The 26,110-nt window shown below is 42.7% G+C and overlaps 1 protein-coding gene across 4 annotated transcripts in view; it reads right to left on the bottom strand.

Moving 5' to 3' along the window:
• The window catches only part of ASAH2 (N-acylsphingosine amidohydrolase 2), a 94,448-nt gene that overhangs the window by 29,824 nt on the left and 38,514 nt on the right, over window positions 1-26,110 (bottom strand). For 3 of the 4 annotated variants that reach the window (XM_032313539.1, XM_032313540.1, XM_032313541.1), the window contains exons 5-9: window positions 23,015-23,191; window positions 21,466-21,593; window positions 20,248-20,325; window positions 5,823-5,943; window positions 3,973-4,098 (exon numbers count right to left, since the gene is read on the bottom strand). In XM_032313539.1, the coding sequence (XP_032169430.1) occupies window positions 3,973-4,098; window positions 5,823-5,943; window positions 20,248-20,325; window positions 21,466-21,593; window positions 23,015-23,191 (630 nt within the window). Of the gene's footprint in view, window positions 1-3,972; window positions 4,099-5,822; window positions 5,944-20,247; window positions 20,326-21,465; window positions 21,594-23,014; window positions 23,192-23,291; window positions 23,316-26,110 lie in introns of those variants that run through there. The other variant, XM_032313542.1, reaches the window with a different exon arrangement.

Raw genomic sequence — 26,110 nt, 5'->3', positions numbered from 1 at the left:
CATCTCAAAAGAGCTGGGAGGGAAAAAGAAAAAAAATCCTAATGGATACACAATAGAATATAGATAAAATAGGTAATTTGGGGCTCCTAGGTGACTCAGTGGGTTAAAACCCTGCCTTCGGCTCAGGTCATGATCTCAGGGTCCTGGGCTCGAGCCCTGTATTGTACTCTCTGCTCAGTGTGGAGCCTGCTTCCCCCCCACCGCCCTACATGTCTTTCTGCCTACTTGTAATCTCTGTCTGTCAAATAAATAAATAAAATCTAAAAAAAAAAAAGAAGAAATAGGTAATTTGCAAAAGAAGTGCAAGTGGTCATTCAACATAAAATATTTTCTTTTTTTTTTTTTAAGATTTTATTTATTTATTTGAGAGAGAGACAGTGAGAGAGAACATGAGCGAGGAGAAGGTCAGAGAGAGAAGCAGACTCCCCGTGGAACTGGGAGCCCTATGCGGGACTCGATCCCGGGACTCCGGGATCATGACCTGAGCCGAAGGCAGTCGTCCAACCAACTGAGCCACCCAGGCGTCCCCAACATAAAATATTTTCAATCTCATGAATAATTAAATATAAATTTAAACTACAAAGAGAGAACTCTTTGCATGTTGTGTTGGCAAAAACTGAAAGGCTGATAAACCGGGTATCAGTGAGGGTTTGGGGAAATTGTCACTCACGCTCTGCAGTGGGGGGTTGGAGGGAAAGGGACTGACGGGTACCCCCTGGGGGCTGTCTTTCTCTTTGACAACAAATTCATTTCTAAGACTTTGTCCTAGGGGTACCTGGGTGGCTCATTAGGTTGAACTTTGGCTCTTGGTTTCAGCTCAGACTGGTGGGATGGAGCCCCAGAGCCCCACATCAGGCTCCGTGCTCAGAGGGGAGTCTGCTTGAGAGTCTCTCTCTCCCTCTGCCCCTTCCAAATAAATAAGTAAATCTTTAAAAAAAAATAAATTTGTCTTAAGTGAGACTCATAGGCATGTGAAAATATGTACAACACACAACACACATAGTGACCAGCGCATGTTTATGTGACGGAAGGAAGAAAAAGAAGGGAAAGAGGGTGTGAAGGAAGAGAGGGAGGGAAAGAATGTTCTCATCAATGGATCAAGAAGATGTGGTATATATACACAATGGAATACTATGCAGCCATCAAAAGAAATGAAATCTTGCCATTTGTGACAACATGGATGGAACTAGAGCATATCATGCTTAGCGAAATAAGTCAATCAGAGAAAGACAACTATCATATGATCTCCCTGATATGAGGAAGTGGTGATGCAACATGGGGGCTTAAGTGGGTAGAAGAAGAATCAATGAAACAAGATGGAATTGGGAGGGAGACAAACCATAAGTGACTCTTAATCTTACAAAACAAACTGAGGGTTGCTGGGGGGGAGGGGGTTTGGGAGAAGGGGGTGGGATTATGGACATTGGGGAGGGTATGTGCTTTGGTGAGTGCTGTGAAGTGTGTAAACCTGGTGATTCACAGACCTGTACCCCTGGGGATAAAAATATATGTTTATAAAAAATAAAAAATTTAAAAAAAAGAATGTTCTCATCAGTATGGGACAGGTGGACTCGTTTATGGCTGAAAACTATGGCTTTAGTTTAAGTGATATTTTCAAGTATATTCACTGGAAACAAGAAAGCAGGTTCCAGAACAGCATTATGGCAGGACCTCATTTATAAACAACTCTACATGCAGATAAGTGCCTGGACACAGAAAATGCTGTCTGTAAGGACGGTCATTAAATTTGTAACAGGTTAATTGTGTTGGCTGTGTTAGGGGCTTCTCATTTACCTGTTTTGTTTTCTGAACTTTTCAATATTATTTGAATTTTTAACAAGCATTTAGCTTTTTTTTTTTTTTAACATCAAAGCTAGTTTCTAAAGTTAAAGAAAATAATCTGTTTGAAGAAGCAGTGTTAAAGCAAAAGACATTGCAACATTTCCCTCTTTGAGTTTCTTAAGCAAATCACAATTTCATTCAGAAAGCCGTCTCTTCTTTAACAGTCAGTGATTCCATTTTCAGTTCCAGATAAGCCTAAGGTGATCATGGCCATTCCCTAGGCCTTGCCAAAGACTGGGCAGAAACCCCAGTTCAAGCCAATCAACACATACCATTTCCCCAGCAAGTGCTTTGGTCCAGGAATGGGTATGTACCTCCACTGACTCAATCAAAACCAAAAAGAACTTTTATTCCATGGTTAGAAGAGAGGTTTTCTCTTCTGCCATAGATATGGGGAGAAAAGTACACCTTTCTCTTTGTGCTGATTGCCATCTTGCAAACACTAGGGAAGTCAATCTAGCAATGGAACAGAACAGAGAGAAATAGAATTCTGTTGTGGGAGAGGGTGTGATTTTGTTGTAATTTTTTATGATTACCCAGTATGTTCATGGTAGAAAAAAAATAAAAATATAAATAGAACAAAAACAATAAATAAGATAAACAGAATAAACACTCCCTGTAGTAATCCCAAACAGAGAAAAACCAGGGTTAACAATTCAGTGTGTTTCACTTTGTCTTTTTACTGGGACCCATTTATTTTCAAAACTACAACCATAATGAATACACAATATTAAATGCTGATTTTCTTAATCAACATCATGTACTATGAGCTTTTTCCCACATTAAGTATTCCAACCTAACACACTGAATTGATGCATTATATTCTATTGCAAATAGACCTCAGAATTTATTTAAGAATTGCAACTCTGAATTTTGGAATTTAACAAGTAATCTTCAATGTGAATTAATAATGTGTGGAAATTCTGCAAATGAAGAATAACAAAGCCAGACTTTCTATATAAACATGGTAATATATAATAAAAAGGTATAATTGTTAAAGCTATACTACTCATTGGGTGGCATTGACTAGAATAGAAGAAATAGACCAGAAATGATGTTTAATGAAAGGAATATCACAATGACATGTTCTATAGATACAAAGAATAGCATCTTCTCCTCACATCAAAGCCAAAAAAAAAAAAACCCCAAAAACAAAAAAACAAAAACAAAAACAAAACCTGTAAATGAACATGTCAAGGAAACAGTTCAATAAATGAGGGTACATACATGCGATCTTGTTATCTTTACATTTTTTTTAAAGATCTTATTCATCTATTTGGCAGAGAGAGACAGCAAAAGAAGGAACACAAACAGGGGGAATGGGAGAGGGAGAAGCTGGCTTCCCACAAAACAGGGAGCCTAACGGGACTTGATCTTGGGGCCCAGAGATCATCACCTGAGCTGAAGGCAGACGCTTAATGACTGAGCCACCCAGGCATCCCTCATTCCTGTTGTCTTAAAAACCTACCACACAGACCTATATAGGGTCATAAGAAGATTTTTAAGACCTATGAGGTGGAAAACTCAAATCCCAGACCAATAAAAAAAAATCAATAAATAAGTTACAAAATTTTATCCATGAATACTTAGAGGAGTACATGAGAAAAAGTGTGACAGTCATAACTCCTCATGGAGGGGGCAGGGAAGGAAGTGAACAGGACTCACTTCCTACTGCTGTCTGTGTTTTCCATGTCGTGTGAGTTTTCACAGCAAGATTTTTTGTTTGTGACTTTATAGAAAATTTTTTTAAATGTCAGTCTTATATATTTTTTAAAATCCGGTGAAATTATCATCAGTGAAAAACATCTCAGGCAGGCAATTTCGGTATAGACTTGGAACATCAGAAATGCCAAGGCGAAATGGTCCAGACTGTCCAAGTTTGGGGAAGGGTATTGTATCTCTGACATTGGCTAACTGTCTCACCATCCAAAAAACTTAGAGGTCAGTCCAATGGGAAACTAGAATTTTACCCAATCATACTTTAGTGGGTGCTCCTGAGAAGAGCTAGAGCTAGCAGTTGGTAGGCCTGTGTACACTTGAGGAAAACGTAATTATTAGTTAATGGTGGATATTTAAGCATAAAATGCACATGAGATGCAAAAACAAAGATTTCATGTCACGATTACCTACCCCGCCAATGGGACAAGAGCTATTGGCATTATCGCAGGACTCTCCTGTGTTGATGCAACGTGGGCCAAGAACATTGGGGGACACATCTCCCAAGTTTGATGAAGCGAAGGCTGCTACATACGGCCCCTGCCAAAAGAAACACCCAAGTGTCTTTTATTTCTTCTTATTTCCCATAATGATGTCCATTAAAAATGCAAACATTCAGTTCACTCTGGTGAACTGTTCAAAATCATTTGCAGACAATTAAAAGAAGGAGGTATAACATTCTGAGAAAATTTCTGAAAAAAATTCACATGGCAGTCCACATACATATTGTTACCCATGATTTTCCAATGATCAATAAAGCCATTTCAAGTAGGAGAGTTTCAAACCTGTGCCACAACAGAAACATTTTTGACAAGCAACGCAGCCTACAACAACAACAAATTGTAAAATGCTGACTCATCAAGCTATTCTCATATGGTATCTGGAGCTCAGAGATTTTCCTTGAAAAATAAATATCCTACTGGCTTAAAAATAGTATAGTGAATCCAGATCTTCCTTTGGCAACACTGAACCTAAATACAGCCTCTACCACCCAGATCTCCCTCTGTGTAGCTTTTCTCTTATCCCGTCAACCTGAAGTAACAACACAGAAGGTTTCTGAATGGTACAAGACGCTAACCTCAATCCAGTTAGCTGGTCTACCATTCCACTTTCAGTGTCTTCAGTTTTCTTAGGGAGATCATATGTCTCTTCAGTTTTCTTAGGGAGATTTCTTAGGGAGATCATATGTCTCTTCAGTTTTCTTAGGGAGATCATATGTCTCTTTTTATACCAAAAAGGTACCCTAAATCAAATTGCCTAGCACCCAGTGATAATAAATGGAAACTTCCTTTCTTTTCCCTAAAACTCAAGCTCAAATGAAAAAAAAAAAAAAAGTACTGGGTCAACAAAGAGATAAAAGATCAGATCAAATGTACATGGAACCAATAATTTTTATGTCACTACATACCTTTTAGATATTTATTCTACCCAAGGGCCTGGGGCTCTCATCCTCTTCTATTCTGCATTTGGGACTTGGACACCAGGGTCAAACAGAACAGGGTCCCCCCCACCACCACCTAGTTGTCTGTAGTCGGTAATTTACACAGCTTTCTGAAGTACACAGACTGAGTTTTGGCCCCCTCTCTAATTCCAGCCCTCACTGCATTTCAAAGTTTAAAAAAACAAGTCTGGGGCATTAGGGCTGTCTCTGACTTTGACCTTAGTGAAGGAAAGTAAGACAAACTCCTTGAAAGGAATTTTGCCAATAACAGGGAAATCTGAACCAGTGAAAAAGATGCATCACCTTACCCTCAGTTGGGTTCTTAACACTATTCAGAAGGTGCTTAATACCCCCATAGCTCTGGAAACAGAAGTAAACATCAAGACAACTTATCATATTTCCAAGTTGGTCAAAAATCCTGAACTTGTCCTTCCTTATCCAACCAACTGCAACTTGATGAAACCATCCATAGAAGTAGCATTTGACACAGTTAGCCATTTTAAATTTCTCTTTCCCCGTCAGGGAGGATGGAGAAATCTTCTTCTCCAAGCATGTGAGTATGTGATGTCCATGATAACGCTTGACAGGATTTGAATTTGCCATTTGAATTTGTCAAATCCTTGACAGGATTTGAATCAGCCATTCTTTATTATTATTATTGTTATTAATATTATTATTATTATGTTCAGTTAGCCACTGTATAGTACATGACAAGTTCTTGATGTAATGTTCAATGATTCATTAGTTGAATCAGCTATTCTGAGCATGGCATGAATGGTGATAAGTGGGTGAAGAAGATGCTTCCAATGACCCATATTCTCACCTGTCCAGGTAGATAGCCTTTGTTCTTCTCTTGCTCAAAAAGGTACGAGGCATAGCCCATGTTGTCGCTATTGACGAGATGATTGCTGTTGTTCATGCTGACCGGGTGGATGGCAAACCAGCTGTAAAAAGAACAAGGAGCCAGACAATGGGGGCAAAAACAATGACTGGGAGCTTATGTTTTCCCCAGCAGGAAAGGAAATTCATTTTAATGAGAGGCATTCCGCATTTAGGTTCTTCCATTGTTGGGGAGCCCAAATGACTAGTCATATGCTCCAGAAGTCTGATCATTTACTGAAATTAAAAATACAAAGCTCTATTTTTATAACTGTGTCATCATCATCATCATCCTCATCATCATCTTCAATATCACAAGATTTAACAAGACCCAAGACTGGTCAGTGATCAGACGATATGGCTAAAACTCTGTATAGGCACAGATCCTGTCCTTTAAGACAGGTGCACATAATAATTATTAAAATCAATCCTATCTAATTCAGTAGACATTTACTGAGGTTCTGCTGTGTGCCAAGCACAGAATAAACTCAGTTTATGCTCAGAATCTTGCAGAAGACAAAAATGTAAACAAATGGCTTTAATACAGTGTGGCAAATGTTATAAAGAGATAGGCATAAAGTGTTTGGGGACTGCAGATGACTAGCAATTAATTCTTAAGGGCATTGCAGGGGAAAGGCACGACAAAGAAAGCGCAGAGAGGTGTGAAAGAGGCTATTACACATAATTTGATGTATCCTTGTGCATAGTAATACCTCGTTTAAGTGTAGAGCTACACAGTTTAACAACTAATTTCACATCTGTTACCTTACTTGAACTTCACAAGAACCCTGAGAACTAGACAGTCGTTCCCTCCACTCCAAGGTGTCTCAGAGATGCAACATGGCAGCCTCGTCAAGGACCAAGACTGAAGTTCGCATCTCAGGAAACCTTGTCCAGTGGCCTTTGTAGGATCAAACCTCCACACAGGTGAAAAAGAGACCTACAGAATGGAGAGCTATAAAGCAAATTCACTCGATGACTGTTCCAGAGAAGAGAGACACCGATTCCTAAAGTCTCAGGCCAATATAAGATTTGTTTAAAAAAAAAAAAAAATCCTTCGTTGATGTAAGTCCTTGCTGAAAGCTTTTTAAGCATTTCAGCTTACATTCCTACCTAAGTAATAGCACTCAAAGCTGAACATTTACTTAATGACTAGGGATGTTTCTAAACCTCAAGGCTGTCATTCAGGATTCAGTCCTCATTGCCCAATTGATGTATATGTAGGTCAGAGACGGCCAGCACCACACCCATGAAAGCTGGGCAGGCAACACGGATGGGTGAAGCTGGATGATGGAATGGGGACTGGCATGACCTGTGGATACCTGGAGGCATGGCTGGAAGACCCTCACCTCTACCATGCTGCTTATGAGAGTCTAAGCCAATGCTGCCAGAGCTTGCCTACATCCATGGTTTTGTGAAATGTTTATCAATTTTAAAACTCTTAAAAAACTAAAGGACACGAGAGGGAAGGATTGGGGGGCTGTGCAAAATGGGGGAAAGGGAGTAGAAGACACAGGATTCCAGTCATGGCATGAATCAGTCATCGGTGTGAAAGGCACAGCACAGGAAATAGAGTCCATGGCTCTGTAACAGTGTTGTATGGTGACGGACAGGAGTCACACTTGTCATGGGCATAGCAGGTGGCATACAGAAATTGTACATGGTGTCACTTCATTGTATACCTAAAATTAATGTAACATTGTGTGTCAACTATGCTCAAATAAAAAAAATTGAAATTGAAAAAAAAGAAGTAAATAACATAGGATAAAAGGAGAAGAATGGTTACCAGAGAAGAACCTTCAAACACATAGGCAGCAAATGTAGCTTGTGAACTCTTTGGATTCCGATTCAAATAAAAGGACTGTGAAAACTCTTTATTGATACAAACAGGGAAAACTGAAAATAGACAGTTAAGAAATTATTGCTAATCTTGTTGGCTATGATAGGGGATTGTAGTTATACTGTTTTTATGTTTTTACTGGATAGAGCTACACACTGAAATATTTATGAGTGAAATGATTTGATATCTGGTGTTTGCTTTTTTTTTTTTTTAAGATTTTATTTATTTATTTGACAGACAGAGATCACAACTAGGCAGAGAGGCAGGCAGAGAGAGAGACGGGGAAGCAGGCTCCCTGCTAAGGAGAAAGCCTGATGGGGGGCTCCATCCCAGAATCCTGGGATCATGACCTGAGCTGAAGACAGGGGCTTTCCCCACTGAGCCACCAGGTGCTCCCTGGTATTTGCTTTTAAAAGTCTTTTAAAAAACAAACCAGAAGTAGAGGAGGGATGGAAGAGAGTGGCAGAGAATTGCTAATTCCTGAAGCAGAATAAGAGTTGCATGGAGATTCATTAGGCTAATTATGCTAAATTGACATATATTTGAAAATTTCCATAATAGTTTTTTTTTTTCACGTTGACATCCATTTTGAACTTTTCTTTTAAACAGCGTTAGGCCAAATCACCGGTCTATAAGCAAAATTCAATCCCCAAGGTATGTATTTGTTACGATGTAAAGGGATGGATATTTAGGCTAAAGGGAATTCTAAGATCATCTCCTAGAAGTTACTTGCAGAGTTTCTATATTTAAAAAATAAAAAATAAAAAAAAACCCTTACCCTAGTTTCTTTGGGGGGTGTGTGTGGTTTGTCTCTTTCTCCTAAAACTCAAGTGCCAGAGAAAATTCTAGTCAACTAGTGTTTTCCAGGTAGCTGGGAGTCTGTTTTTGCAGTGTTACTCCACCTAGTTTGGAAGGGAAAGGGGGTAGAGGCCATGACAGCTCCTTGGCTCCTGGACCAAAATACTTGTGTCTGATAGGACTGCGGGGTCAGCCACATTCGGCCAGACTGCAACCTCTCCAGTGTGAAGGAAACCTGTAGGACAATTTTGTCAACAATGGCTATCATTTAGCACTGATTAGGTGAAGGATTTTATGCTCAGGATCTCATTTCGTTCTAACAAGAATGCTTTGAGTCAGATGCTATCATTGTCCTTACTGTACAGCTAAGGAAGTGACCTCTCCGAATGAGGCAGTAATCTGACCAAGGTCACACCGTTGTAAGTCAAGAAACAGGTCCATGAATATCCAGGTTTGTCAGATCAAAGCCAAGTTCTTATCTGTCATGGGATACTGGCTCTGTTCCTCTGTTTCATTCACTGGCTCATTGAGTACACATTTCATTAACTTTGATTCTGTGCCAGGCGCTGGAGACATGGAGATGAACAAGGTGTCATCTTGTCCTTGAGGAATGCTTCACAGCAGAGGGGACATCTGAGCTGGGTCTTTAGAGATGGGTAGGAACTTGGCAAGGGGATCACTGGAGAAAACTCATTCGTAGCAAAGGCATGGGGATGGGAAGGAGCATAGCAGGTTTGGAGGATGGATAGTTCATCCGGCCACAGCAGAATGGGTAAGGGCGGGGAGACATGACATGGCAATTGTTCTAATTATTCAATCGGCATGAATTTAGGAGTAGACAAGCGTGTGGTTGGATTGTGTTAAACCCCAATGAACACAGAGAGGAATCAGGTATGTCCCCTACCACCCAGGAACAATAATATCTGGAGAGAAAGCAAATGCTGAAAATTGTGACCTGTTAATTAGACTAAAGACTTGAATTCTTATTGATTTCATGTGTTTACTTTCATTTATTTCAGGCTTTAGAAAATTAACGGAATCTTTTTCTCTATGAAACTGAAAAAAACAAGTATTTGTAAAAGTTATTTGATATTTCAGAATAAGAAGATGAAATATATTTCCTCTTCTGGCCTTTAGAATATGTGCTATTGAAATATCAGGCTTGTCACAGAAACCAAAGTACTATGGCAATAGATGAATTTTTATAAAGATACACAGAAAAGCAATCATTCTTAGTTTAAGAAAGCTGCACTCACAAGTTATTTTATCTGGTCAAAAAAACGTTTTTCAAAGCAGAGTTCAAAAGAGAGAAAGAAAGGTGAAAGTGGTTTCAAAAGAAGTTAGAATATGGATATAAAAGGATATATATGCCCCTATTAATACAACTCTAAAGGGGTACCTGGGTGGCTTAGTCATTAAGCATCTTCCTTCAGCTCAGATCATGATCCCGGGGTCCTGGGATCGAGCCCCACATCAGGCTCCCTGCTCAGCGGGGAGTCTCCTCCTCCCCTTCCCTCTGCCTGCTGCTCCCCCTCCTCATGTGCTCACTCTCTCTCTCACTCTCTCTAATACATAAATAAAATCTTCCATAAAATAAAATAAACACTTCTAAATAATGATTAGGTCACAGCTAAAGTAGGGCCTTCTGGGGGTAGCAGGATACAATCAAGGTACCAGGGAAGGTCAGAGGTTTGAGATTTTATCCCAGTCTGTAGCACAGTTAGTTAAAATTTCTGGGTCTCTGTTTCCTAAGACTGAACACTAATAAATTTTGACTATGCTTTGTGACTCAATACGGAGCAAATTAATATAGACTATTCTAAGTATTCTCTCCTCCTGGGTCACTGAGGCATTTTCTAGGGCCTCTTTTAATTCAGACACTCTGCACTTCTTACTCCACAACAGAAAAAGAAAAGCCAGGTGCAAAAATGGAGCTGCTTCTGTATTCTAAAACAGTAACAAACCCGCCCCAAGTGCCATTTCTTCCAACTGGGCCATCACGTCCAGCATGAATGCTGTACTTTACATAGGAATGTGTTCCAAAGGGGTAAACAGAGGCTGAAAGCCAGTCCTTGCCTGGCTCACGGAGCTCGGCACCGCAGTCAGCCCAGAGAAGGGGGCGCCTGTGTATGCTGTGCACGAAGGTCTTCTGCACTAATGGCAGCCCTCTCCAACTTAAATGTCCACCAATGGGGAAGGAGAATATTGTACATCCATTCAAAGGTAGTGTTCACGAAGATATGTAATAGTATGGGATCCTTTGGGGTAAATACAATATAGGAAGCTGTAGTGGGTTGAACAGCGCCCCCCTCCGCCACCATATTCACGTCCACCAGATCCTCAGAACGTGACCTTATGTGGAAATAGTCTTTAGAGATATAAACAAGGGAAAGAGCAAATAAAATCATATTGGCCTGGGTTGGGTCTTACATCCAGTGACTGGTGTCCTCATACCAAGAGGAAAGGAATAGAGAGATGCCCTGAGACATCGAGAAGTAGGCGATGTGAAGAGAAGGGTCTACAACAGAAGCTGGGGAACACATGGAGCAGAATCTCCCTGAGAGGATCCAGGGGAAACCAACCCTGCCACCTGATTTTGGATTTCTGGCCTCTAGACATGCAAGAGAATCAATTTCTGTTGTTTTAAGCCAGTCAGACTATAAGATTGTGTTAGGATCTCCTTAAGAAAGTGCTATGGAGGCCCTATGTTTTAGCAGCTAGAGTACTAGCTCTAGACTCAGACACAAATTGCTTAATCTCGTGGAACCTCAGTGTTCATTTCTGTAGGATAATGATAACTGTAGTATTTGTCGCCCTTTTGACAACCAAAGGAACAAGTAAGCACATCTACAGTGCTTAACACAATCAATGATCTCCACAAGGAATGGAATGGATTACCACTATGATGAGAAGGATGGTTCTAATCCTGACCCCGCTGCCATAGCTGATGACGATGATGGTCATGAGAAAGGGGAAAAAGATGCAAAGCTCTGTGTGTGTGCATGTGTGTGCAATAAGATTAAGACAACACTAAAACATAGGGTGCATGTGGACCTGGGTATATTCAACCCACATCACACACACATGAACTAATGAAAGGAAGAAACCTTGCCCTCCTGTGGCACAAATGTAAGGGCTTACCAAATACCCAGAGTCGTCTACTTCCCCATCTCACTAGCAGGATGGGACCTGTGAAGAGCTCTGGCCAATCACACCAAAGCAAAAGGACCACCCAATTTTTATGGGACTTTGCGTGTGGGGGAAATGTGCACATTTCGAGTCCTTAACAGGTTAAGCCACTAGAATTTCATGGTCTATCTGCTGTGTGGCTCCTGGAGCAAATTACCCTAAACCACACACCCCTTTTCCCCTCCCTTACAGTCTTCACCCTGCCCCACTACAAAGTATCTAGAAAGGAGAGGAAAGAGTGTTTCATTGCTTTATACTAGTAGGACCCAAAGGACAAGTTGAATTTTTAAACAAGCAGACGCAGTGAATAGGAACCAGACTGCTCAGATGAAAGCAAGACCATGAGCTGTAGTCAGGGGAGCCTTTCTAAAGTTACAGGTGAACTCGGTGGCCAGCATCCCCAAAAAATCTTTCTACCATCTCTCTTCCATTCTCTGCTATTTTTATTGTATTTTTTTACATTTTTATTTTAATATATTTTAATATTTTTATTGTCATCTGGGACTTTCATTCAAAAGTCCCAGATGACCCTCTCAAAACGTTATTGGGGAGATAGCTGGTTTTGGGAGGTCCCAGTAAGTCACTGCAATCAAAATTCTTCTATCCTAAATGGCACGATGAAGCAATCAACAAAGGCAGAACAAGAAACGGCCCAGAGAATATCTTCTAAAAATCGAGCCTAATGAACCAGGAACTGAAGGAACTGAAAGGAAGACAGAAGTGATTTGGCTTTGGGGATCTATTATTCAGAATAATCGGAGAGCAGGATAATACAAAGATGGACAAAAACACGGAGAACAACACCCCACTCATGTTTGGGTAACAGGAGTGAAAACGAGCAGAAACCTTCCCGAGGGCCGTTTGGCCACTTACAAGAAAAGGGGTAGTAACCAGCAGTCCTTTTGAGCCCAGAAATCACACTTCTAGGAATTCAAGCTTAAGCAAATCACTGGCAAATATGCAAGATATCTGTTTTGGAATGCTTATCGCGTTGCATTTATGACGGCAAAAACTGTAAACTAAGTATCAAATGATCGCCGATTTGTTGAGTACCTTGTCATACATAAAATGGGCTACCATACAGCCATTTAAAATGGTGACTTTAAAAAATACTTAGTAGCATTGAAAGGTACTCATAAGGCGCTTCTCGTTGAAAAAGCTACCAATGGCATACAAAGTCTCACTTTTTCAAATAAAAAAATGTATGGATATGATTAGGGAAAGATCTAACAAGCTATGTAACAAAATGGTAATAGACGCTATCCTGTCCCAGAATTACCAGGTGATTTTTAATTTTCCTCCCCTTTTTGTTTCTTGTTTATTGTTGAAATATTTTAAAATACATGAACAAAAGAGAGGAGATTTTAAAAACCACTTGAGGGACTCCTGGGTGGCTCAGTGGGTTAAAGCCTCTGCCTTCGGCCCAGGTCATGATCTCGGCATCCTGGGCTCGAATCCCGCATCAAGCTCTCTGCTCGGCGGGGAGCCTGCTTCCTCCTCTCTCTCTCTCTCTCTGCCTGTCTCTCTGCCTACTTGTGATCTCTGTCAGTCAAATAAATGAATAAAATCTTTTTTTAAAAAATTAAAAATAAAATAAAAAATAAAAAACACTTGATATCAGCCCAAGGGTGAAGTCTGATGTAAACTATGGACTTTGGGTGATAATGATGTATCCATGTAGTTCACTGAATTTACGATGTACAGCCCTCTGGTCCCAGATGTTGATGGGGGAAAGAACAGGCAGATGGTATATGGAAAAATCTCTGCACTTTCTGCTTCATTTTGTCGGGACCCTAAACTGGCCTAAAAAATAAAGCCCATTAAAAGGCAAAAAGTTATCCCAACCCTGCCACAGGGTCCCCCCTGCCACCATCTCTTAAGCAAAATGATCCCACGGCCAGCCAAGATTCAAGGGCTGGAGAAAGCCTCTCCATGTTTTCATGGGTCCTATCGAGGTCACTTTATACAGAATACATGTGATAAGAGTTTTTGTTGCCGCCATCCTTGGAAATTATTATATTCCATTATTTTTTAAAAAGATTTTATTTACTTATTTGATACAGAAAGAGAGAGAGCACAAGCAGGGGGTGCGGGGGAGGGAGACACAGGCTCCCCTATGAGCAGGGAGCCTGATACAGGCCTTGATCCCAGCACCTTGAGATCATGACTTGAGCCAAAGGCAGACACTTAACTGACTAGGCCCCATAGGTGCCCCTAAAATCTTCCACTCAGAGATATTTTTTAAATCTCTATCAATCTTAAAAGGATAAGAGAGGGAGAAAAAAACATTGAAAAAGAGAGACAAATAGCACAAAATGAAAAGATATCCCCAAAGTGTAGAGATGTAAGAATCACAATTCCTAAAAATAGACTAAACTCACTTATGAAACAATGAAAATTGTCAAAGAAATAAATAAAGCTATACGATACTCATAAGGGACACCTCTAAAATGTAAGAACAAATAAAGGTTGAAAGAAAATGATAGAAAAATATACCTGCAAATTCTAACCTGTAGAGAGCTGAGTTAGTGATGCTAACATGAGAATACAAAGATTTTGAGACAAAAATAAAATTATTACTAGATTTAAAGAGGATCACTACAAAACACACATGCACACACACTTAGTAGCCCATGGAGAGACACTGTTAATATTTTTTACAGTATTTTAAAACTTCTAGTGCTCAGGATGAGTATCTACTTTTACAGAATGAACTTTTTTTAAATTTTTTAATTATTATTTTTAGTTTGTTTTTTTATTTATTTGACACAGAGACACAGCGAGAGAGGGAACAGAAGCAGGTGCAGAGGGAGAGGGAGAAGCAGGATCTCTGCTGAGTAGGAAGCCAGATGTGGGGCCGCGATCCCAGGACCTTGGGATCATGACCTGAGCCGAAGGCAGATGCTTTACGACTGAGCCACCCAGGCGCCCCCAGAATGACCCTTTAGACAAGCTTGCTTTTTATTTTATGTTCTTTGCTGGGAATTGGGCAGAAGAAAATGTACCTGAATATAAGCCATGATTGACTTTGGGAAATAAAATTTGGAGTTAACTTTTCTCTCTTTCTATTTGCCTATATATATATATATATATATTTTAGTTTTCCATGGTGAGTACATATAATTTTTATACTTTAAAAAAAAGTATACTTGGAGTAAAAAAGGAATAGTCTCCCAAATCTCTTCAGGTTAGGAACATTCCAGAAATCCAACAATCAAGTAAGTCCAATGCCTTCAGCCAGTTATGACAACTGGTTTTATGGGCTTTGGTTTCCGAGTTTTGTAAACTTTCTTTTTTAAAAGATTTATTTACTTATTTGGGAGGGGGCGGTACGCACAGATGTGAGTGGGGGCAGGGAGGAGGGATAGAAGGAGGGGCAGAAGAGACTCTAAGCAGACTCCATGCCCAGTGTGGAGCCCAACACAGGACTTGATCCTTTGACCCTGAGATTATGAATTGAGCCAAAATCAAGAGTTGAATGCTTAACCACTTAACCGACTGAGACACCCAGGCACCCCTATAAACTTTTGGTTTTTCATCTTTTAAATTTAACAATTCAAATTAACAAGCATGATTTATCTCTGTCACCAGTCAGCTATTATCACCCTTGTCATCAAAGAGTGCTTAGTAGGGAGCTTCACTTTAAACAGGGACAGACCAGATGCAGGACAATCACTCCCCACACAGCCCGAGGCCCATCCTCCACCAGAGAGGAGCAGCACAAGTGCGCTGACAGGAAGTTGGAACAAGAAGACGGCATCAACATGGCTGAGGCGGAACAGGAAGAAGAAATTCAGGACGTAGAAACAGAGAGCGGGGTTTCGCAAACCAGAGTTGATGCAAATGGAGAAGGTATTTGTACCAACAAAGATGAGAGGAAGTGGAGAAAGGAGAAGTCCAGAATGGCTGGTAAAGGGCAGTCACTGAGCGTTCCAGGTTTGCTCCGTGAGTGGGGTGAGGAGACTGAGGGGGGAACACAGAAGGCAGAACAGACAGACCTGATTATTCAAGAAGTCATGCTCACAGATGGTAGAGAAGATGTACACACGCACACACACCCTACAACCAAGTTCTATAAGTCACCATCATCCAAATAAATTAGCTTAATGTCATAAATCAGGCTTCTCTAAGTGTGTACGCCAATTATTCAAATAGGATGAACAAATCATCCTGTTGTTTTGTAACATACACCTTGAAAGAAACCCCTCCGGGTGCCTGGGTGGCTCAGCGGATTAAGCCTCTGCCTTTGGCTCAGGTCATGACCCCGGGATCCTGGGATCGAGCCCCACAGGATCTCTGCTCAGTAGGGAGCCCGCTTCCCCCCCCCCCCCGCCTACTTGTGACCTTTCTCTCTGTCAAAACAAAAAACAAAAAAGCACTTTAGAAAGAACCCCCTTACACCACCCCTTTCTGCCAGCATAAGAGGGTCTTCAGTGTATAAAACACAAGGGAGTTGAGCAATCATTCAGAAATTTGCTTAGACCTTCCTCACAGCTCTGGTGACGAGAAGCCATGCCAGACAGAGCCCAACAGAGCCCAACAGGGCTGATAAGATAAGAAAAGGAAGAGGAGAGTACGTGGTCCTCCTACAAGCTGAAGGAGAACCCGACAGGGCAGACAGGGAAGAGCAGGGAGACCAAGCCTGTGCTGGTGCCTGGAGCTTGAGGAAAATGAGCCTGGCCCCCCACACACCCCAAGACCCCACCCCGCTAGCACCCAGAGCCTCAGGCGTGAGGGCTACTGGGAGAAGTGGCTCGCCACCAACCAGAGCTGCCCTTCAGATTATCTGTCCACGCTTATGACTTTGCTATGGGTGCAGATATTTGAAACCTCAGCTGGTTTTCTCTCTTCAGAGTTCCCTCTCGCCCATGGTGTCCTGTTCCAACAGGATCTCTCAAGACTTAATGTTGTGTTTTCCATTGGAGGACAGACTACTTCTTTAGGGTGCCTTCCAGAGCTGCCCCAAAATGGATTTTGTGAATGCCACTCAGCTTCCATCTTAATTCAGAATTCAGAATGTCCCAAACATGACCTCCACATCTGGAGACAAATCATTTACTGTTTCTGCATGAGATAGCATCAAGCAAAAAGAAGCCCTTTCCTGGCATAGACAGGCCAAGAAAAGCAAATGGTGCCCTTATGAATGCAAAGAACTCAATGACTTATGCAATAGGTTCACACAAATAATTCTATCCCATTTTTCAGGTCACCACTCTTCCTAACACTTCAAGAGCCTCCATCTCCCAACCCCAACTTAAAACACTTTAATGATTTTCCCTTCCTCCTGGTGTAAAGACCAAAACCTTTATCATAGCATTTAATCTCTACTACTCACTTTAACTCACTACACTCTCTCCCCCACACTCCAGCCACACAGACCTTCTATCACCTCCTCAAATGGACCACAGGACTTTTGCACATGCTTCTCCATCTATGTTAAATGTTCCTTCACCACCACCACCTGCAGCCACCTCCCCCATTTTGCACTTTAATTCTCATCCTTTCTTTGGTTTTTAGCTCCATTATCACTTTCTTAAGGAATCTTTTTCCAGTCTCCCTGACCAGGCCAAGTCTTAAGAGAGCTGCAAATACCTTCCTTTCATAACACTTAACCCAGTGATAATTATACAATCATACAGTTATAACCCAATTATAATTATTTGTATGACTATTTGGATACCTTTTGTCTCTACCAGGAGATTATAAATTCTACAAGGGCAACAACTCCCATCTATTTCTGCTCCTCAGTGTATCTATAGTGCTAGCTGAGTTCAGGACATATATACTCTACAATATTTAATGAACAAATGAATAACTAATAGCCTGAAGATATTATATCCACATTTGAAAAATATGGAAATTGAGTGTCTGAGAATTTAAGGGATTTGCTCAAGGAGCACAGGCATGGGGATTTGGTTCCAAGGTATTTGATTCCTGATTTCACAGTCAGGAAATGCACCATTCCAAGGACTGGGATGTCCTGCATGCCACATAGTAGGTACCCAGGGCAGACTTAAGGAATGAAGAAATGAAAACAAAAATGAAAGTAGCAAAGAATCGATTGTGGGCTTCAATATGATTTTCAGTGCAAAGAGAACAGTCTCAGCCATGATATTGAACAAATCGCATCCCCTTTCTAGGCCATAGCTGACCTTTGAACTAGATGATACCCATGCTCTGCAAATCTGAGATTCAGACTCCTCCTACCTTGGGAATCTGTCTAACAGCGGGCACCTACATGTGGCGGCTGAGTTACTGAGCAGCCCAGACTTGACCTTATGCTTTGGATCATTTTTAATGCATTCAAAGACCAATTATCACGATGCAATAAGAGGCAATTGCAGGAGCAATTACATCACAGAGAACATATGGCAGCTACAAAAACAATAGAAAGTTATTGCACTGTGTTGCACCTAGCAGATGGAGGAGAGCTGTTATAACCTTGACAGTTGACCCTGAGACTTCTAGACATGTTATATAGTCATATGCAAGGAAGCAAGGAACATCTGGCAAAAGGATAACATGTTTTAGCTTTCCGTTGGCATTGCTAAATGATTCGGAAACTAATAAAAGGGAATCATGAACGGTCTCAGTCATCCTTCCAGGAGTTAGGCTAAAACGATAAGGAATAATGGTCCTTCTTCTGCCAATAAATGTGGAATTCTCTAACTAGTCGCAGATGACATGCTTGTGTCCTGATGGTCTCTGCACCAAATATCCCACCAGCGTGACTCACAGTCTGGAACTAGCTCACCTTTTCCGGTCCATCCCTAGCCTCCTGTCTGAGAGTCACCCATACTCTGGCCTCACAGCTCACCGTGTTTTCAGGACTCCGTGAGAAATCCCTCGGGTCCTTCAGATCCAATGTGAACATCATTTTCTCTATGAAGCCTTGCATGTTGCTCCCGCATCAGTGCCAGCACCGTCACATTCCCACAGTATTTATTCATGCCCAGGTGGTAACATTCGTGACCATGGGATTTATGTTATGATTCCTTGTCTGTCTGTCTCTGTCCCCTGCCCCCAATCATCCCACTGGTCGGGGATGGGACCTTCAAGATAGGGACCATGCCTTATTCATACCCCTAGCACAGAGTCGTAGCCCTGACATTCAGAAAGTCTATTGAGTGAAACACCGGGCCAGGGGCACTGATCAGTAGATGAATTAATCATTAATGGATGGATGACTCCTATTACGTCCGCCTGGAAAATAAAGACTATTTTATCAGGGACTTTCTGGTGACCTCACCTGAAACCCAAAGAAGTAACTCCAGCTGCTAAGAATGTCAAGCACTCTGATAAGCCAGTAATGGCATTCTTCCCAAGTATTACCTCATTTAGTCTTGAAATGATCCTATGAGTTTTAATGGAATTCCCAGTCTCAAATGGAATGGCTGAGGTGTAAGTAGGTAAGTTACTTCCCCCAGGCCTCAGGGTTAGTAAGTAGAAGGTTAGGATTTGAACTCAAGTCCTAAAACCTATGTGAACACTAGAACACTGCACCACCAGGCTGCCCCCCAACTAGTTACAGGGCCAGTCCTGGTCATGGTCTTTCATGTTTTCATTCACCTCTTATTACTTATTACTTTTAATTAACTGTGAATTTGACCTCCATAGAAACTTTCACATACTGCCTTCACTAACACTTATTAGCAACATTTCGAGGGCTCACCTTATCCCTCACTTTGAAAGTAAGAAAATCAAGACTTAGAGCAGTTAAGTAACTTAGCCAAAGTTACATAGCTCATCACAATGAGAACCCAGAGTGACCCCAGGCCACTTAACCGCAGGGCCCGTGCGCCATCTTGTGCTCCCACTGGGCATCCTCGATCACTTGGAATCCGCATGTCAAGGCATCGGCACTGTTACCCATCCAGTAGCCAAGATTGTCCGATTGCAGGGACCAAATTCACATGTGAATGCAAATACCTTCTTTTTGAAGAAAACAAAATCCATGTTTTCTTACATATAAAACGGGACTCAAATCCATGCCAAGCTGTAGTTTTGCCTCAATTCTGCTTCCATCACTAATTAGCACTGTCCTTCGTTAGATGTCACTTCTTTCTTGTGGGAAAACACAGGTAAATCATCTTGAACCCACCATCCCATGCCTGGTCGGTCAGAGCATCTTCTCATTTTACCCAGAGAGAGTGGTGCATCTCATTACGGGAGGGAAGTCCCATATATGACGTCATGAGAGAGGAATAAGCACCAGCATTGACTGAATTCTTACATCACACGCCAGATGCTATGCTGCTCTCTGCACGCAGTTACCTCATTTACATCGTCCTTTAACTAACCCTGTTTTCCTGCTGCAGAACTGAGCCCTGGGAGGCTGAGAACCTTGCCCCAGGGTCCCCGGCTAGATCCTAGATGGGTCGGATTGCCACGTCTGGACTCTTAACCACTCTACAGATTCTCAGCCCCTTCTGCCACGATTCTAGTCTCTCCCTCCCCACTTCCCCTCCGCAGGATTCAGGAAAGTTATCCAGACAGAATGAAAACCAAAAAGAAAAAAAAAAAAAAAAGGTGAACAGAGTACCTGAGAAGGCCCAGTTCAGCTCCATTCAAATCTTGCATTTTTAGGATGACCATTTCTTTATCAGTATTTGAAGAATACCTAGTCGGCCAAACAAAGAAACTCAGTCACTTCTATATCAGAGCCTGGCCCTCCTGTCTGACTAGCAGTAGAAGCTGACACAGAAACCAAAATACCTTTCCATAAGCCAGGCGCCCTAACAGGCTGACAGTCTCACGAACCACACCTGGGACCCCATTCCTCTTCTAAAGAAATGGTTTGCAAACGCCACCAGAGGCAGAGGCATCAGGCCAGCCAATGAGAGGTGACGTGTACATCTCTATGTCATACACGTGATCTTCGATAACATACTGGTATTTCTTACAAAAAGGATCTGCCTTTGAAATTTCTACCCAGATTAAATTCTAATGGAATCTTTTAAAAATAGCAGGGACTATGCAAAATCAAAAGCATTTGTGACCTGCAGCATAAAGCAGTTCTTTCATGTCCTTTCAATGGGTGTCGGATTACAGTTTCTAAAAATCAGCTCCTTTGAAATCTACTGAAAAGTACACAGACAAATGTAAAAGGTTAAGCGGTCAAATCAAAACGGAAATATTCTTTTCCTACACTGTAGTAGGCAAGTGCTTCTGGTCTGTTGCAGACCTGGTTCAACACGTTAAAGAAAAAGACAAATAACTATCTCCTTTAGTTGTTCCATTCAACTCTGCTAGTTTTATTTCTTGCTTTTCATTCCAGTTTCTTTATCCTTTTATGTCCTTTCTCTTGCCACAGTCTCCTGGACGAAGATGATTTCTTCTGAATGACATAATAAAAGGAGCTATTCGTTAATTTAACAAATATACGTTGCGCACACTTTTATTTCCACTTTACAGAAGAGGCTGAGAGCCCATAGATTAGGAACAAGTAAATAACCAAAGGTCACACGGTTAGGAAAAGATCACGCTGAGAGGAGACCCGAGTCGTGCCTGATTTCAAATGTCCTTTCGACATTGATATTGATACCTGCCCTCCCCCAACAGCCAGCAAAGCACCGAGACTTGTGTGCAGGTACTGACTTGGTATTTCTGCCACTCTTAAACTCTAAACATGCTTCAAATTTATCTTAGTTGTAATACTCCTTCAGGATCTTTCCCCATTCCTTGAGGAACAACTGTGTTCTTAGATTTTGTGACCGATGGCTAAAGGAAACACATGATCTGATTCCAATCATCCCCTCACCTGGCTCGCTCTGACTCAGGATTCTGAAGATAGGAAGAAGGGCTTCGGTTGATCTGGGCACCTTCCACAATTCCTTTGTTGATAAAGATTTTGCCTGGTTTCATATTTCTGTGCGCCATCTCAATGCTCTGTGGGTTAAAGAGAGAGAGTGCAAGTGAGTTGTGAATTTAGAAATCCTGGTGGGGTACAGACTTAGTCAATACAAAGAGAAGGGTGCTGTGGACAGTTTTCTTGGTCTCCAAGCTGCCCCAGCTAGGGAGGGTTGGTCACTCGGGGTGCACAGTTGGCCTCGGGGCTGAGACACAGAATTGTTGGGAACTTAGGAGCTCACACCGATGGGAACCCGAGTGTCCTGGGGCGCCCGTGTTAGGCACTGTCCTCAGGTTCAGGGGTCCAAACAGGGAGCGACTCCCCCAGCACTGGACCAGAATTGGTAACATGTAGGCGTTTCCCCTCTATACCTACTCCATCCACCCCACTCTCTGAGGCAAAGTTTTTTGGAACTTTTCTAACTCAAAACCACAATAAGCAATATATTCTTCATCACAGCTTAATATCCCTCAACATGTGCGTCCTAAAACAGACATCCACAAGATGAACTACATCCTTATGATGTGTTTGGCACCATGATACTCTCTGATCTGATCTCTGATCTCAGGTCGTAATATTGCAACCCACGAAATTGATTTCACGCAGCCAGTCATGAACTGTGGGGCAGAATCTAGAAAACATTGCTGTAAAGACATGTCTGGGGGTGCCTGGATGGCTCAGTCAGTTCAGCGTCCACCTTCGGCTCAGGTGATTGCAGGGTCCTGGGATCAAGTCCCACATTGGGCTCCCTGCTCTGCTTTTCCCTCTACCCATTTCCCCCTGCTCATGATCTCTCTCTCTTTCTCTCTCTCTCATACTCTCACTCTCTCAATTAGATAAATAAAATCTTAAAAAAAAAAAAAAAAAGACATATCTGCTTTTGCCGACTAGATTGCCAGGCTTAGAGAGTAGCTTCCTGAGAAAAAGTAGAGAGAGACTACATTTCAAAGGCGAAAGCGTGAAGAGCACACTAGAAAGGCTCCTGTGTGAGAGCTGGGGAGAGAGGAGAAAGAGGCACCCAAGCCAGCAACAGCAGCAGGGGGTCTGGGCGTTCTGGGAGCACCATGTCATCGGCAGCGACCATTGAGGATGTGGGTGAGCACTGAGGGTGTGCGTGGAAATAGGATCCCCCGTCATGCTGTCTGGGAAATAGGAGGCAAGATTACAATTACTCGTAATTACTTTAGGTTCCTTGATGGGCTCCTTTCCGTGTGACTTAGCACAGAGAACAGACCGCATGGGGCCCTCTGCGTTACAAAGGTTATGACCATCCCTTTAGACAACGGCATGAGGCTTCCTGCAGAGAACTGTCCTCTCTCCATCGGTCGGTGCCTGGGAGACCAGAAGCTACATGGGAGTCAGGAACCGGGACGAGGTAGGAGCAAAGATGCGCAGCCCGAGATCCTAGAAGGACTCTCTCCGTATCACAGCAAACCACTCCTGCACCCTCTGTGCCTACCTTCACAATGCCAGTGACCATGTATTCAAAAGTTCGATTGCTGAACCCTTCGCTGGCGATGACAAATACAGTGTACTGGAAAAACCCCGCTGGCCCCGAGTGAGTGTGAGTGCCGCTCAGGACGACATTGTCCCTTCTGTACAGGGAGCCGTATTTACTCTGCAATCTGTTCAGGACCTACAGGAGAAAAGAAAAAAAAAAATTAGAACTAAGTAGAGGGATAACAGAACAGCTCACTATGGAAAAGGCTCGGGAGAGGCTCATCGCCAGTCCCTACCAATGACATCCCTGGCGGGAGGCCCTTTCCTCTAGGGAGGAGTGCGTTGCCATGGTAACAACGTCAACACCAAGGGTCCCTGCCACGACAGACGTTTCACGGCTCCTCGCTCTGTGCAAGCACCGGGTTGGGTATCACACACATTACGTTGTTTTAGAATCTTTGTAACAACCCCAACAGGTAGGTATTTTTAAGCTTCCAGCTGAGAACACATAAGCGTCCAGAAGATAAATACCGTGCCCAATGCTCTCATAAGGAGCAGGGCCACAATCCAGATCTGTGTCTCGAAAGAAAGAGTGCACTTTCCTATTCATTATTCCACACGTAGTGTTAGCGTCCAAGCACTGGGATAGCGTCTGAGCACTAGGGATAGGTGAGGTTCCTACCCTGACCAAGCTTTTTTTCTTAATGGGAGAGAAACGAGCAGAGAAGTGTGTCTTATTACATTAGATCATGCAGGGGTGAGTGCCGTGAGGAAACATGTTTCTGGGAAGGGAAAGAGAGAGTGACGGGTGTCAGCGAGGAAAACTACCTTTCAAAGACGTTATCTTCCATCAGAGGCTTAAAATGAAGAGCCTGAGCTGGTCAGGCAATGCACAGGGAGAAGTGAACAGAGCATGAACGGAGTGTGTCCAGGCCTCTTTACTTCCCCCTGGACCAAAATGAAGAACTCCACACCAGACACATGGGGTCACACCTACTGGTCTGAGGGAAGCTCAGGAAGCCTTCCAACACCCGCAGCCTCAGGCAGCCCGGGAGTCCCACCTCACGACACAGCAGGAAGGTGTGGGACAGCTGTTCTCACCTCAGCTGGAATCACCCAGCCTGGCCCCCTGGGATTCTGGAGCCACAGAAAGGACAGGACAAGTGTGGGTTTAGGCCCCTGAGTTTTCCAGATGACTCATTGTGGAGCAGGAGATAACGCACACAGAGAGACCCGGAAGTGCGCGCTGAACCCATCAGCTCATGAACATCTCATCATGTGTGATAACGTGTGCTTATGGGGCATAGACACATCGAGAAAACAATGGAGAGAAATCCCTAATGGTGCCGGGCACCTGTTTCTGACTCTGCTTTCATCAGCTCCAATCTGAAAGTTGGTATTATCGTGGCTTCCCTGGGGAAGATGTTCTGACTTTTTTTTAGGCCAAAAATCATTAAAATGATCTCACGGGGCACCTGTCAGTTCAGTGTCCAACTCTTGGTTTCGGCTCAGGTCATGATCTCAGGGTCCTGAGATCGAGCCCCTGGTTGGGCTCCACACTCAGCAGGGAGTCTGCTTGAAGATATTCTCCCTCTGCCCCTGCCCCTGTGCACTCGCTTTCTCTCAAATAAATAAATAAACAAAAAAATTTTTTTAAGTGTCAAACCCAAACCAACCTTCCTCGACGTAGGACACTATCACCTAATACCAGGCACAGTGATGAAGTCTCCCCTCTGGCAGGGACGGTGAGTACCACTTACTTGCGGACCCAGTTCTACTTACTGGTAGCTTCTCTCAGACGCAATTTGTTGAGAAGGATTCTGAATCCAAATCTGGCTTAGCAAAACAAGAAGGCCTTTTCTGACTCGCAATCCTGTCTACCTCGAGAATGGCACAGACGGCGGTGTGCTGAGAAGCTGTCACACAGACAGAAATAAAAGCACCCCCCTTCGAATTGTTCACCGGTTTCTGACGTATAAATACCCCCACCACAGTCCATTTCAAGCTACCAAAATCTAACAACAAGCTTAGCAAGTTCCTGAACATTTAACAGTCAGCCCTCATGAGCTGGCCCAAGCCAGTTCCAACAACACCCCGGAACAAAAGGGCATAGCGGGAACTTTGGTATCGTATACCCAACACACATAAACGCATCCATCCAACCTCTTCTGTTTTAGGTGAAGAGTTACACACCCTCATCTACCCGTGTGGCCACTGAATGACAAAGACCTTACGACCCATCCTGCCTTGTGAACCAATCCAGGCCCCAAACACTGATTGCTAGGTTATTGCAAGCCAATGTGGAGAGGAAATAGGACATGACCAGACTAACTCTCTCTGACCAAGTAGCCCACATTCTCCATCCCAAGAAGTTTCCATGTCGCTTCTGTGGAACCTAACTCCAGCCCACATGTTTCGTCCCTCTTTTACTTTCTTCCACAGAGTGATGACGACACTCACAAGGAAGAAGTGTCTGTTGGGAGTGGGTGGAAAGGTCACTGAGGGGGTACCACAAAACTCACTACAAGCCTGGTACTACACCCATTTTTATTCCCAGAGAACTATGATGTTAGGATCAGCATCAGGAGTGTACATCTCCTTATTCTCTCAGGAATCAAGCCTTTAAGCAGATGGAAATTATGGCTCTCGGGGTGCCTGGGTGGTTCACTGGGTTAAGCCTCTGCCTTTAGCTCAGGTCATGATCTCAGGGTCCTGGGATCAAGCCCCACATCAAACTCTCTGCTCAGTGGGGAGCCTGGCTCCCTCTCTCTCTGCCTGCCTCTCTGCCTACTTGTGATCTATCTCTCTGTTAAATAAATAAATAAAATCTTTTTAAAAAGAGAAATTATGGCTCTCATGTTTAAAAAAAAAAAAAAAAGACTACAAACAGCTCACAGCCATTGCATCCTAAACTACACTCTCCAATATGAAGTCCAACACATGGGACTTCAAGAAGAAGGGAAGAAAAACTCAATCATCTAATGACAATGCCTGCGGGTAACCATTATAATTAGTAAGTTCCCTACCTCAGGAGAGGAGAGGGTTTGAACAGAGTGAAGAAGTTGCCCGAGGGTCTACAGCTCACCCCCTCTGTGTTCAGTTTCCTAATACCGAT

This window comes from Mustela erminea, chromosome 14 (genome assembly GCF_009829155.1).
Source record: "Mustela erminea isolate mMusErm1 chromosome 14, mMusErm1.Pri, whole genome shotgun sequence".
Classification (NCBI taxonomy): Eukaryota; Metazoa; Chordata; class Mammalia; order Carnivora; family Mustelidae; genus Mustela; species Mustela erminea.
This window is presented reverse-complemented; position numbering and strand designations above follow the sequence as displayed.